A 12,804-nucleotide genomic window follows, 5' to 3' on the forward strand; every position below is an offset into this window, starting at 1 on the left:
GCTCTGTGGAGCCCGCCTTTTTAGTGTACTGCAAATGCTAGTGATACTACTATTAATGCCATGCCGATCTTCTGCCCAACCTCAGTTTTTTAGTAGAACTAGATTTTACACGATCTTGTCATTATTTATGTATCCAGGACTAGGCCTCTCTCTGTCATACATTTTTCTCTGAACTTTCTAACACTGCACACCAATCTCCATTAGTAAAATTAAACTACTGGGCTCATGGCACTAACTTCAAATACACCACAGAAAATGACTTTGAGTTGGAAGGCTGAGAAACCCTTCCCTCCTCCTTGTGGTTCAATATGCTTAATCCCCACAATTGAAAGCAAAGCCACTAACAGTCACAACTGCAGAACAAGAGGAAGGACTCCGCATTGAAGAAATTGTTCTTCAGCCAAAAAAATAAAGAAAACTTACCCATCGACTGCCGACCTGAAATCTGTTCTTTATATGTAACCAAACACTAGATTTAGTTATACAAACAAACAATAGAGGAGCACTTTTTTGAAGTAGTATGCAATATTAGGATTGCTGGCGTGGATACAAGTTATAAAATGTTCCTAAATATATGTAATGACAACACACTTGTACATTCACATAACACCAGAAACTTCTGGAGCTACATATTCAACACATCTGCAGCTTTTGTAAAAAGATGTAACCATAGTGACGGTTGAGATGCACTGCCCGGTGTGCAAAGTGACTTTCTCTCCCACTGTCCAGCAGACTTGGCATGTGACAGGCTTGCCACATGAACTTGCTTTGTGCCTGGCTGTAACCCAGACCTACTTGTCTGCCCTGCAAACAGAATTAGTTTGGCCCCCCTTATTCGCCTTCCTACTGACTTTGGCCGAGTCCTGCCTGCCTGCCATGCAATCGGTGTCAGTCTCAGTCGAACTGGCATGCCCTGCATGTATCTTAACCTGGTCACCAACTGAACAAAAAAGTTAGTGCTCGAGTCTATTTATTTCCTAGTCTTCTCTTGAAAAAAAATGATGATTCTATTGCCGATTTTACAGTTTCCAAATTAAGAAAGTAAATATTAGACAACAATTTGAAAAATGTAATATGTTTCTCACGAGTTTTTATTAAACAACTGTTATATTTGTATTTTGTTACAAATATGATCATAATACCTTCCCCGCATCCCAATTAATTTAAGGAAAACAACAGGAAGTACTCCTGAAGTCGGGCTTACATCCCCCCACCTGTAAAAAAAATGGTGGGAAGCCACGTCCAACTGCCAATTAGGTCAAGGGAGCCACAGGTCAAAAAAGTTTGGGAACCACTGCACTAGAGCAACCACTTCCCGATGATTAGGAAGATGTGGATGCAATACATATTGCACCCAAAGTAAGACAAACACTTACATTCAAACTACTCAAACATGGGTTACAACCAAGAGTAGGTGTAGTAATATTCGTGATAGAGGCACATGAAGATTTCACAACAGAGGTATTCTACTCATGGGTTACATTCCCAGAAGCAGATGCTGAAACAAAAACTTTTAATTATTTCACACATGAAGAAGTTCCAGCGGCATACACTGCGTTTGAGGAGACTGAGATTCTGCTTACTTTCCAGGAACATACTTGCTGGTTTTATGGCGCCCTACTCCACACAAGAACAAGAGCAAGGCTTGGTCCTTTAGGAAGACCAGGAGCAACATGGCCGATATTAGCGACCTGTGCACCACATCCAGACATTGACACAATGCCACAGGATGAACTACTTGTTCAACTCAAAGAGTTGATAAAACTCTACAGAAACAGGACACATTTTGTCTTAAGGACACTTACAGTCCAACCAACCTACAGTAATTACAACTACTGCAGCTCCTCCACAGAGCTCAGATACTAAAATTACTCCACAAACATTACACTCGGTAATGGGCAAAGTGCCCACAAAACATGAACAAATTCCTTTCTAGGTAGCTCCAAAGATAACCCAGTTAGAAGTAATATTTCCAAATACAACACCATTTGAAAAACACAGAATGTTAACAATCTGTTTGCCCATGGGGATTAAACCACAGTTAGAGGATTGCACCTCTTGGGGTACAGTCTTTGCTGCCATATATACTAGAACACATTGTATTCCTTCATTAGCAGTAATACCAGATGTATTAAGACAAATACAAAATTACTATGGAGCAGAACCTGCCCTAAACTTAGGGATGAAGTTATTAAATAACTACGGCCAGGTGTCAGCAATAATAATAGCTAATATTAAAGGGGAAACAGCATCAGTAGCAATCCGCCAACGCCTAAGGGAAGCCGGCCCGTTACTTCAGGAGGCTGAACTACCCAAAATAATTTAAACTGCATACGCAGAACTAGGCAGAGTAAGTTTGGGGGGGAAAGCTTTAAAACCTCAACTACAGGGCAGTCCTGAGAAGGACACTGTTAAACAAACACCTACTTCATCTAAAAAGAAGTGGGATAAAACAGAAAACCTAAAGGTAAGAGATCTCAGTCCCGAGGTAGGTCTCCTCAACAGGAGCCCTCTGAAAAGAGGTATAACCTCAGGAATAGGGATAATATTACTACACGTTCCTCTCGATCCTTTCAGGGCTCGAAAAAAGGCTCCAAAAGAGTAGGACGGTCAGAACACAGAGAGGAGCGCACAGAGTCAAGAGACAAGCAGCGCGCTCAAGACTTTACTTCTAAAAAAGAAGATAAGCAAAATCCAAAACCTCAATTTAAGAAAAAGAAGGATGCTGGTCTGAAAATCAGACATACCCAGAATTCTGTGGACACAACTTCTGAACAAGGAATGGGCTCTGACCATGCTAGACAGCGCGGCAGAAGTAACAATAGCTCGCCTGAACCTGAAAGAATTTCTGGTGACAGCGGAGTTTAATGATTACATCACAGTGAAAACACCAGACACCAGGGTGAGAGTCCCACATAGGTTATATGAAGTACCACTCCAACTAGAGGGGGACAAGCCCAGGAAAGTAAAAGCTCTTTTTTGGAAAAACTTATCATCCGGTTATGAAATCCTATTATCAGAACAAGATTGGCTGCCTGCAATCGGAGTGCCCCAGGGGGAGAAAGTATAATTTTTCCTGCATCTTCCAAATATGTTCCCGTTTAAAACATGCTTATGCACAGGAGTGGGCAGTAGCCCAAGCTCCAGCACTGTACAAAATTCACGCAGGGTGGGATGAGAACTCAACCTATCACATGATCCCGTTAAAAGTTTCACCTAATGCTCAGAGGCAATATCCTATAAAGCAAGAAGCAAAAAAACAGGTCAGCGAGATCTTAGATCAACTTGAATACCAGGGCGTCATTGAAAAATGTACCTCTCTAATGAACAATCCTTTGTTTCCTGTAGCTAAAACTGACAATACATATCATCTAGTTTTAGATTACAGACATCTAAACTCATGCACAAAGACATTTGCTGTCCAAAATGCACATAGTGCCGCATTAATGAATAACAGTGTGCACAAAAAATACAAAACCACTCTTGATATCTCAAATGGATTTTTCTGCCAAAATATAGCGCCTGAAAGCAGGTATCTGACCGCCTTCAGTGCGTTGGGGTCCCAGTGACAATTTTGTCTACTAGTACAAGGGTACAAAAACAGCCCAGGTGTATTTTCAGCAAGAGTAACAGTTGCTTCACAAATTTGATGAAGAAGCGTTGGTCTAATTGGATGATATTTATTTGACAGACGACGACTTAGAGAGGCACTTGACCAGGGTAAGCACCATTATTATGGGATTTGCCGTAGAGGGCTACAAGTTCAACTTTAAAAAGTCGAAAATCTCCCACCTCAATGTCCTATCTTTGGGATATGAGCTGTCAAGTGAAGGCAAAAGTCTTTCAGCTAACGTTTTAGAAGAGTGTGCGCTGCTCCAGCCTCCAAAATCTTAAAAAAATTTACAATCAATATTAGGATTCCTAAATTTCGGCAGGACATACATTTTAGAATATGCACAAAGGGTAAAACCTTTGTATGAATTAATAAAACCTGACTTTTCAGTCAAAGATTGGACACAAGAACATACTAATATTCTTTGTTTACTCCAAGAAGACACAATTGCTTCCAAACACTTCCAAACACATGTACGCCACTTAGTGATCCGAATAATCGCGGGTACACTTATTTAACTTTTAATGAAGGAGAAACTGTACCAATAGCATACAAATCACACCTGTACACAAACACAGACCTGTGTTTCACTTCAACAGAAAAAATCCTCACAGTTGTTCAGACAGCGGGAGCAAGAGAAAGAGCACTGGCTCAGAGGAAACGCATTATTGTTGTAACTCCAGTACCAGCTTTAGAAGCTATTACAAAAGCCAGCATCCCAAATGCGAAAGCGTTACATCCCAGGTGGATGCAATGGGCTAATTCTCTTACTGCAACAGACTTTGAATACAGATTTGATCCCAGTTTAAAAACACAGGCATTCCTGCAATACGAACAAGAATATCATCTACCTAATAAAATCTTGCCTTTTGAACAGTATGAATATATAATATACACTGACGGATCTGCCAACCGGCCTTAGGGAGTAAGCAGCAATATTTTTGAGCGTGGTCGCACGCATGATGGCAAGTCCCACCCTAGTTGCATAATGACACAATCTTTAGGAGACTGCACGGCTCAGTTGGCAGAATTAAAAGCACGGATACTGGCATTTGTAAATACGGATCATGAATTCCCCATACTAATCGTGCATGATTTCTTTTACTGTGTACAGTCGTACAATGAGTACTTACAACATTGGGAGAAGAACGGGTTTAAAGATGCAAAAGGTGGCACAATAAAGCACAAAATGCTATGGGAGCGGGTAGCGGAATTGAAATCCGAACTACCAAGAACTCACGTGATCCACACACTGAGTGTGATGGCGTGCACGTTGAAGGAAATTCATTGGCTGATGAAGCCGCAAAGGGGGATGTACGCACGGCTTCCATAGCTGCGCTGACTCGTTCAAAGACTAGAATAGACGGAGATATTATGATAGCTATCATCGCATCATGTAAAGGAAGCACAGCAGTACCGAAAAAATGTCCACTCAAATACTCCTAATAATCAGATGCACAACACATTCCATATGCTACGATTCTTGGAGTGGGGGATAGAGTAATACCAAATATGGATCGTAGGCAAGGGTTAATACTAGCTGCACACGAGGGTTTGGGCTCTGCGCACACTGGCATTACAGCAACTATTTCTTTATTGAAACAGCGCTATTGGTGGCCAGGGTTAACTAAGCAAACTAAAGACTATGTCTTGAAATGCGACATCTGCTAGCAGATGAAAGACTCCACGCCCGGCACAGACGCCATTACTGAAGTCAGACAAACCTCTTGCATGTGTTTACTTGGACCACTACGGCCACTTACATACGGACGGGGCTTACAGATATATCATGGTAGCAGTGGATTCCTGCTCAAGATTCCTATGGGTATGGCCCCAGCGTTCTGCTGATGCTCGAACTGTTATAAAAGATTTTATTGGTAAATACGCAGATAGCACGTTACACCCTGACCGCGGCCCTGAGTTTAGCTCTCAGGCTTACAAAGAGGCCATGGAAAGAGGAGGTGTAGCACTGCTGTTCTCAAATCCGTATCATCCTGAGGGAAATTCTGTTGTGGAGAGAAAAAAGGGGACTTAAAGCAATCTTTAACAGCTAGGGTATTAGGCAAGGGTGGTAGTTGGGGCACACACCTTTAAGGGGTACAGCGGGCATTAAACAACCAGCCAAGAAGCTATCTAGGGGGAGTCACTCCATATGAGGTCCTCTTTGGGACACAAATGTGGGTACCTTATCTTGATTTTGAAGGTGCAGTGGCATATAAAAAACCATTTGATATCCATGATCGTTTGGCTGTTTTACATGATCGGAATGAATCCAGGACAAAACAAAGGTCCATCTAAAGCAGACCGCCACTGAAGAAGTCAAGAATTAGACATCTGTCTGACACCTCTGACGGAGATGCCAGCGGACTTAGACTCCAGGCTGGAACCACTGCGTTCCCATGCTCTACTCTGTCCGCAGCGTATTCCCATCATGACGCATGTCTTCCTTGAGGAACCGCAGGTGCCTTTTTCGACTGAATTAAATTTCAGCTCCAACATTGACACCGAGGTTTCGAATTCAGCAGCGGACGCCCACATGCAAGCTGTTGGTAATCGAGGAATTACGTCTATGAACACTTGACGTGCTATGCGAAGTACTACAATGTATTTGAATTTAAAAACATTTGTATAGCGCACTTCTACCGTGCGGTTTCTTGGCGCTTGTTTGTCCCCTAAGACAGCAGGCAGCTACAATTTATGTCTCCCAGCCAGGACATTTAATCTAAATCTGGCTCACCATGTACTGGGAACAAATATGGAACTTTTCCTTTCCCTTTGTTTACACTCGAAAGATTTTTTTTTCAAATTGACACTTTCTATCTCAGTCCATGGCTTTCTAAGTACGCTTACAGTACTTCAACTTGTATGATCGAACTCATTTAAAACTGTGATTTGAGGAATTTTACCACAATATCTAACACTACCAAAGAAACTTTTTCCTCATTTTTTAAACTGTTTTTAAATGAAAATGTTAAAGTTTTTAAACATTTTAAGTGAGCTCTTGATCATTTTATGCACTGACACTCGAAAATGTGTATTATTATTGTCAAGTATTAGGTGAACTGGGTGTTATATCTCATATTGGTACCCTAATATAGGTCCAGGGAGCATCGTACACTTTCCCTACATCAGCTCCCGTCATTTCATATGAACGAGCCTTATAAGGACATACTCCAAATAAGGAAAGACTGCCTTGTATGGACATAATGCCTTATAAGGTCTGCAGCCTTTTACGGACTAAACCTTTCACCTAGTTCATGATGAGGGTGGGTTCTGCCCGATCGATACTGCTAAGACGTCATCCTTGGCACATATGAATAATTAATGAGTACACTCTCCAGGAGGTACACTTCACCTCTCCCATCGACGCACAAGGTTTAATCCCCAAACATCATCCTCATACTGAACAATGGGTAACACATGTACATAGACTGTATAAATACAGCACCTCTTGCTATCAGTAAGCAGTAGGGACCCGAGACTTCAAGGCCGACACACTGACCAGAGAAGCTGTGGCTCCGGCATACCATAGCTCCATCTGACAGTGGTCTAACCATCCCTTGCGGGGTGTCTAACTCAAGTAAAGGACGAAGTCCCACACTCTCACTATTCAGGTATTGGGGTTTGACTAAAGCCTAGCGGGATTCTTGGCTTTTAGGCTTAGGCTATATAGCACCTACTCACATGCTAGGTACACTTAGGTACATCTAGTCAGGCATCTTAGGAGCACGCACTTTATTTTATAAATGCATTCTATATTCATGTATAGGTTCATGACTGTTGCAAAATGGTAGAACAATACTATTCCTTTTTATTCACTGTACTTCTGGTTCTATATCTCTGTTACTGTGTTACAGTCGTAACAGCACACTTATTCACATTAGAAAAACTACTGTACAATAAATTCTTATTGTAACCATGTTCGCCTGTTTCTTCTCTGTGTCTCTCTGAGAGCAGAAACAAGCAAGCACGAACGATTGGGTGAAAAGTAATATATTGTTTCCATGAGCCTGAGGTTATTGTGTTCCAAAGTTGCAAAAACGATTCTCTCTGATAACAGGAGATTCTATTGGCACTGCGAGCAGGCTAATGTAAACCATAGGCTAATATATGCGACGGGGTTGTACAGAGTCAGTCTGCCACCAGACCCAGAGTATATGTTATCTGTAATCGTGGTAGGTCGTGCATGACCGGGTACAATTGGAAATACACTAAAATGATTATTTAGAAAGTAAAAAATGCCTGTCGCATTTTCTTTTTATTTGCCTCATATGATGTGAAATCCAAAAAAAAACCTGTTGCTAAGGACAAGCAGGGCCTGAGGCGTAAGGGACACAAAATCAACAATGGTGTCAGCCTCAGCCAATCAGGAAAGGCAAACACTTTTTTTCTGAATCAATCATTAAGAAAACATGTACGCATGTTTAAATACTTAGCTCCTGGCAAAAAGCCACAAAATCTTGTGAAAATATCAATAATCATAGAATAATCAAGCTCAACTAAGAGGAATGGACTGTGCTCATGCAGGAGTCCCTTTCAATAAACATCAGTTTAGAAGAAAAAAAATTTAATTACATGCTTGTTCAATCTGCTCAAGTTACTGTACCCTCTACATATTTTGTGTTTTCAAATAGATAAAGTTCAATATTATTGTAATTGCTTAAAAAAACATGAATCCAAAAGCGCTGAAAATGAAAAACTCATCGCATCTCCAAACCGTGATCTCACCTTTCTGGTTTCATACAGTGACAGCCCTATTGATATGGCAGAAATGACAAGAATGCAGCATGCATAGTAGTAATAGTGGTCTGCCATCCACAGGCAAATGCTGAACACCTGGAAGATGTAGAAGGGGTTCAGAACCTAGACGGGAGAGGAACAAACACAGAGTGAGTGAGAAAACTCCTGGTCTAGCTCAGCTTTATGAAAACAACCATTTGAGGGGAAAATAAACAACAAAAATACATTTAAGAAAACATTGTGATCAAGATAATTGTAATACTGGTTTAGAGTCAACAACAGAACACATGTCAACAGAGAAAAGCAAACAAAATGTGGTGGATGTGCCTGAGCTAATCTTAACCACTGATAATTGCTCTGCGGACATAGAAGAAGCTGTTCTGAGTTCTTGATCTTTAGCATCTTTCATAGCGTCATACACTTGTTTATGTTTATGTTTATTCGATTTGTATTGCGCACAAATACCCGAAGGTGTCTCGGCGCAGTGGATTATCAATTGACAGATTTAGTGCTGAATTGAATCATTGATCAAAGAGCCAAGTTTTCAGTTGTTTACGAAAAATTAAAAGGGTTGGATTGGTCTTGATGATAGAAGGGAGAGTATTCCAAAGCCTCGCAGTGGCTACTAGAAAACGTCTATCTCCCCAAGCAACTGTTCTAGTGCAAGGGAGCGGAAGAAGGTAATTGGATGCCGAGCGAAGGGACCTGCTCGGGGTGTAGATCTTGAAGGCTTTTGTTAGAAATTGTGGACCAGAGTTGTGGATGGCCTTATATGCGATACAGAGGGCCTTAAATTTTATGCGGCTTCTGACTCTAAGCCAGTACAGTTGACGTATGGCCGCAGAGACGGAGTGATACTTAGGGATGGAAAGTAGTACCCTTGCCGCCGCATTTTGGACCGATTGCAATTTGTACAATACCTGCTGCTGGGCATTCAGGAAGAGGGCATTGCAATAGTCCAGTTTTGAGAATATTAAAGTTGGTATAAGAGTTTTTCCTGCCGCGGGAGGTAAATAGGGAAGTATTTTTTTGATTTTTCTGAGGGTGAAAAAGGAGGATGAGATCACTGTATTAACGTGATGGAGAAATGTTAATTTGGTATCGAATATGACCCCAAGATTTCTGACCTTGGCGACGGGTACTGGCGGGGGGCCAAAGTCAGCGGGCCACCAGCTGTCCGACCATCCCGGAGCCAAGTTGCCAAAAGTCATCACCTCTGTCTTGTTTGAGTTTAATTTTAAACAGTTCATCGACATCCAGGACCCTATGGCTAGCATAGCCTCCTGGAATCTCGATGCAACTGCCAGTCCATCCTTATGAACAGCTAACACCAATTGGGTGTAATCTGCATAGGTGGTTAAACTCAGCCCATATGATTTTATGACCCTCGCCAAGTCCGACACATAGATGTTAAATAGTGTCGGACTTAGCAATGATCCCTGGGGCACTCCGCATGGCAACGTGGATGTGGGCGAGAAAAAAGTGCCCAATTTCACCGATTGGGAGCGGTTAGCCAAAAAAGAGGCTATGAGATCTCTGGCTAGATGGTTGACCCCCAGTGTCGAGACACGGTCGATCAAGGTGGAATGATCGACCGTGTCAAAGGCGGCCGAGAGATCTAGCAATATGAGGGCCGCCGCCCCACCATGGTCAAGAATAGTTCTGATCTCATCAACCGCCTTTATCAGTGCCGTTTCTGTCCCATGGCCTTGTCTAACCCCAAACTGGGTATCGTCCAGCAAGTGATGTTGATCGATGAATTCCGAAAGCTGACGGTTCATAAGTGATTCGAAAATTTTTGCTGGGAAAGGAAGACAGGCTATGGGTCTGTAACTGGCTAGTTCTAGAGGGTCCAGAGAAGGTTTTTTTAACAACGGTTTAATTATTGTTTTTTTCCATATTTCTGGATACTCACCCGCAAGAAACATAGAATTACAAATCTCAGTAAGAGGTGGAGTAATAATCCCACTAAGCAGATTAAGTACCGAAGGCGGGCAAGGGTCTAACGGGGACCCTGAAGTAATGGTTACTGTATATTTACTGATCATGAACTATTCCCCAGTAGTGACAGGATTAACAATCAGGGGCAGCTCTAGGCTCATGGCGGTCCCTGGCAGGGAGCGTAGGTAGGGCCCCCCCGGAGGAACCCCGGCGTGGAGGCCAGTGAAGAGTCAGGGTGTTTGGAAGTGGAACAGAGCTGGAGGCCGCCAAATCCCTGCCAGGGGCCGCCATGCAAATATGTATCCATCCTCAAAGGATTATTATATTAAGAATATATATTGGTGTGGCGGCCCCTGGGGTTTGGCGGCCCTGTGCAGGTGCATAGCTTGCACATGCCTAAGGCCGCCCCTGTAACAATGTATAGAGTTGCCCGTCGATCTCATTATATAACTCAAGCTCTGCCAATGAAGTTGAGGCAATGAGCTTAACTCACCACAGAGGCTTTAATGTTGTCAGAATTTCACAGTCAAATTAAAGTGTGAACTGAACAGGAATTACCTAATAAATTGGGCGGAGGGTGGGCTTCCTGGGATCTATGAAACTAAAGTAGAATAGTTTCAGGTAAATAACGTTTCCTTCTCCAGCTTTTCACATGTTATAGATTCAGTGCTTGAATTATGAAAAGGAAGCAGTAATCCAAAAACAACTGCGGAACGGGAAAATTAGGTCTACACCTAGGCAGTACTGCGAGTTAAGGGAAAACAATGTGGGCCAAGTTGATATCCTGCAAATATCCTCCAAAGGGAAGTATACATAGACTGCAGCCATCACTGTCATTTCTCTGGTGGAGTGAGTTCTCACTTTTCTTCATACAAGTCACGCAGATTTTCATGAGACATCTTAAAGGCTGCCCCTATCCTGCATGCCAACTCTTTTTTAGACAAGACCTAATATTTCGATATATTTAGCAAACGAAGGGAACATTTGCTCGGATTTAGAAAATTCCCTAATCTTTTACAAACAATTTTCTGGTTTTTTTTTTGGTCTTGGAGTGGAGAACCCTCTCTGTCATTTAAAAAAAAAACCTTGTTAATAGAGAGTGGACACATGCCTGTACTTTCGGAATGCATTTCGCGATTGTTCATAAAACTATTACCTGCAACTCTCCAACCATTCTTGTGGAGGTTACTGCAAGCAACAGGACTACTTTACAAGACAGATATTAATTGGAAGGCTGTGTGAAAATGTTTCAAAGTTATTTTCGGAGCTCTAAGCACTGAATCCAGTTCAAAACTAGAGCTGGTTTAGTCACACGCATTTATGAGCAAATCAGCCCCCCTATAAATCCTTTGCAAAAATATTGCCTTAGTATTAGATTGTGTTTGGTACCTGAGGATAGCCACTAGCTGGGCCCAAATTGAGGAATGTTTAAGTACTAACTGGGCAGGATGCAGGAATTGAGGTGAGCTCACTAATAAAACGTCACATAATGTTGCTCACATACAAAATGTCTATTTTAACCTAACTGTCTAGTTAGTTAATCATGCTCTTCCTGATTTTAGGATTATCATACAAGACTCTTGATATTTACAGCACCAAACGCAAGTTTTCAGGAGAAGGGTTGTCAGAAGAAATTTGCAGTAAGAAACTGTGCTATGTGGTCAGTGGTTGTCGGTCACTTTTTAAGGTTATTAAGGTATCCACTGACAGGCTCTTGAGGGCCTTAAACCACTCCTTCCTAGCTGGAGCAACCAGAGCGACCATGGAAGGTCCCTTGTTATATTCCTATAAAAATGAGGAATCCGAGCAACTGACAGAATGCTGTATGCACATATTCCTTATTAAGGATTCAAAAAGTCTTACCCTTGACAGATGCCCACCACCTGCTGGTCAACAGTTGGGATTCAGAGAATTGAAGAGTGAGAATACGCTGAAGGTAAAATACTAAGCATGGGCTGAAAATTCGTTAGGCTCGTGGAATTTGCGGATTTTCCGCGATTTCACGATCCGCGAATCTCGCGAAATCGCGGTAAAATCCGCTAATCAGCAGGGACGAATTTTCAGCCAAGCACTTACAGGGTTACAGCAGCAGGTGCAAAAGTTGAAGCTAATTTTTTTTAACCTTTTACAAATGGGTTACAAAGAAATTAACTTCAACTTGGGCACCTGCTGCAGTAAGCCTGTAAGTGCTTCCTGGCGCCTTGTTGCCTACTTGCAACTATTCTCTGACCCTGCTCTGACCCTTGAAGCAGGGTCAGAGAATAGTTACAAGTAGGCAACGAGGCGCCTGTCACAAAAATTAAACCTCAATAGGAAGCACTGACAGATATAAAAACAAGCATTTGCAATGCAATAGGTCTCGCATTAGGAAAGTTTGAGCTATTGGTCTTGTAAATGACAATTTTTTTATTTATGTGTTGGTTTTGAAAATAGCTAAATTAATAGCTTTGTCATTTACAATGCTAATAGTTATAACTTTCGCAAATTTGACACCTATAGCATTTGTAATG

General features: G+C 41.9%; 1 protein-coding gene across 5 annotated transcripts in view; it reads right to left on the bottom strand.

Moving 5' to 3' along the window:
• Positions 1-12,804, bottom strand: part of ATP13A2 (ATPase cation transporting 13A2) — an 861,654-nt gene that overhangs the window by 245,311 nt on the left and 603,539 nt on the right. For all 5 annotated transcript variants that reach the window (XM_078642867.1, XM_078642866.1, XM_078642870.1 and 2 more), the window contains one exon: positions 8,342-8,476. In XM_078642867.1, coding sequence (XP_078498993.1) covers positions 8,342-8,476 — 135 coding nt within the window. The remainder of the gene's footprint in view (positions 1-8,341; positions 8,477-12,804) is intronic.

Source organism: Lissotriton helveticus, chromosome 5_1 (genome assembly GCF_964261635.1).
Source record: "Lissotriton helveticus chromosome 5_1, aLisHel1.1, whole genome shotgun sequence".
NCBI classification, from domain to species: Eukaryota; Metazoa; Chordata; class Amphibia; order Caudata; family Salamandridae; genus Lissotriton; species Lissotriton helveticus.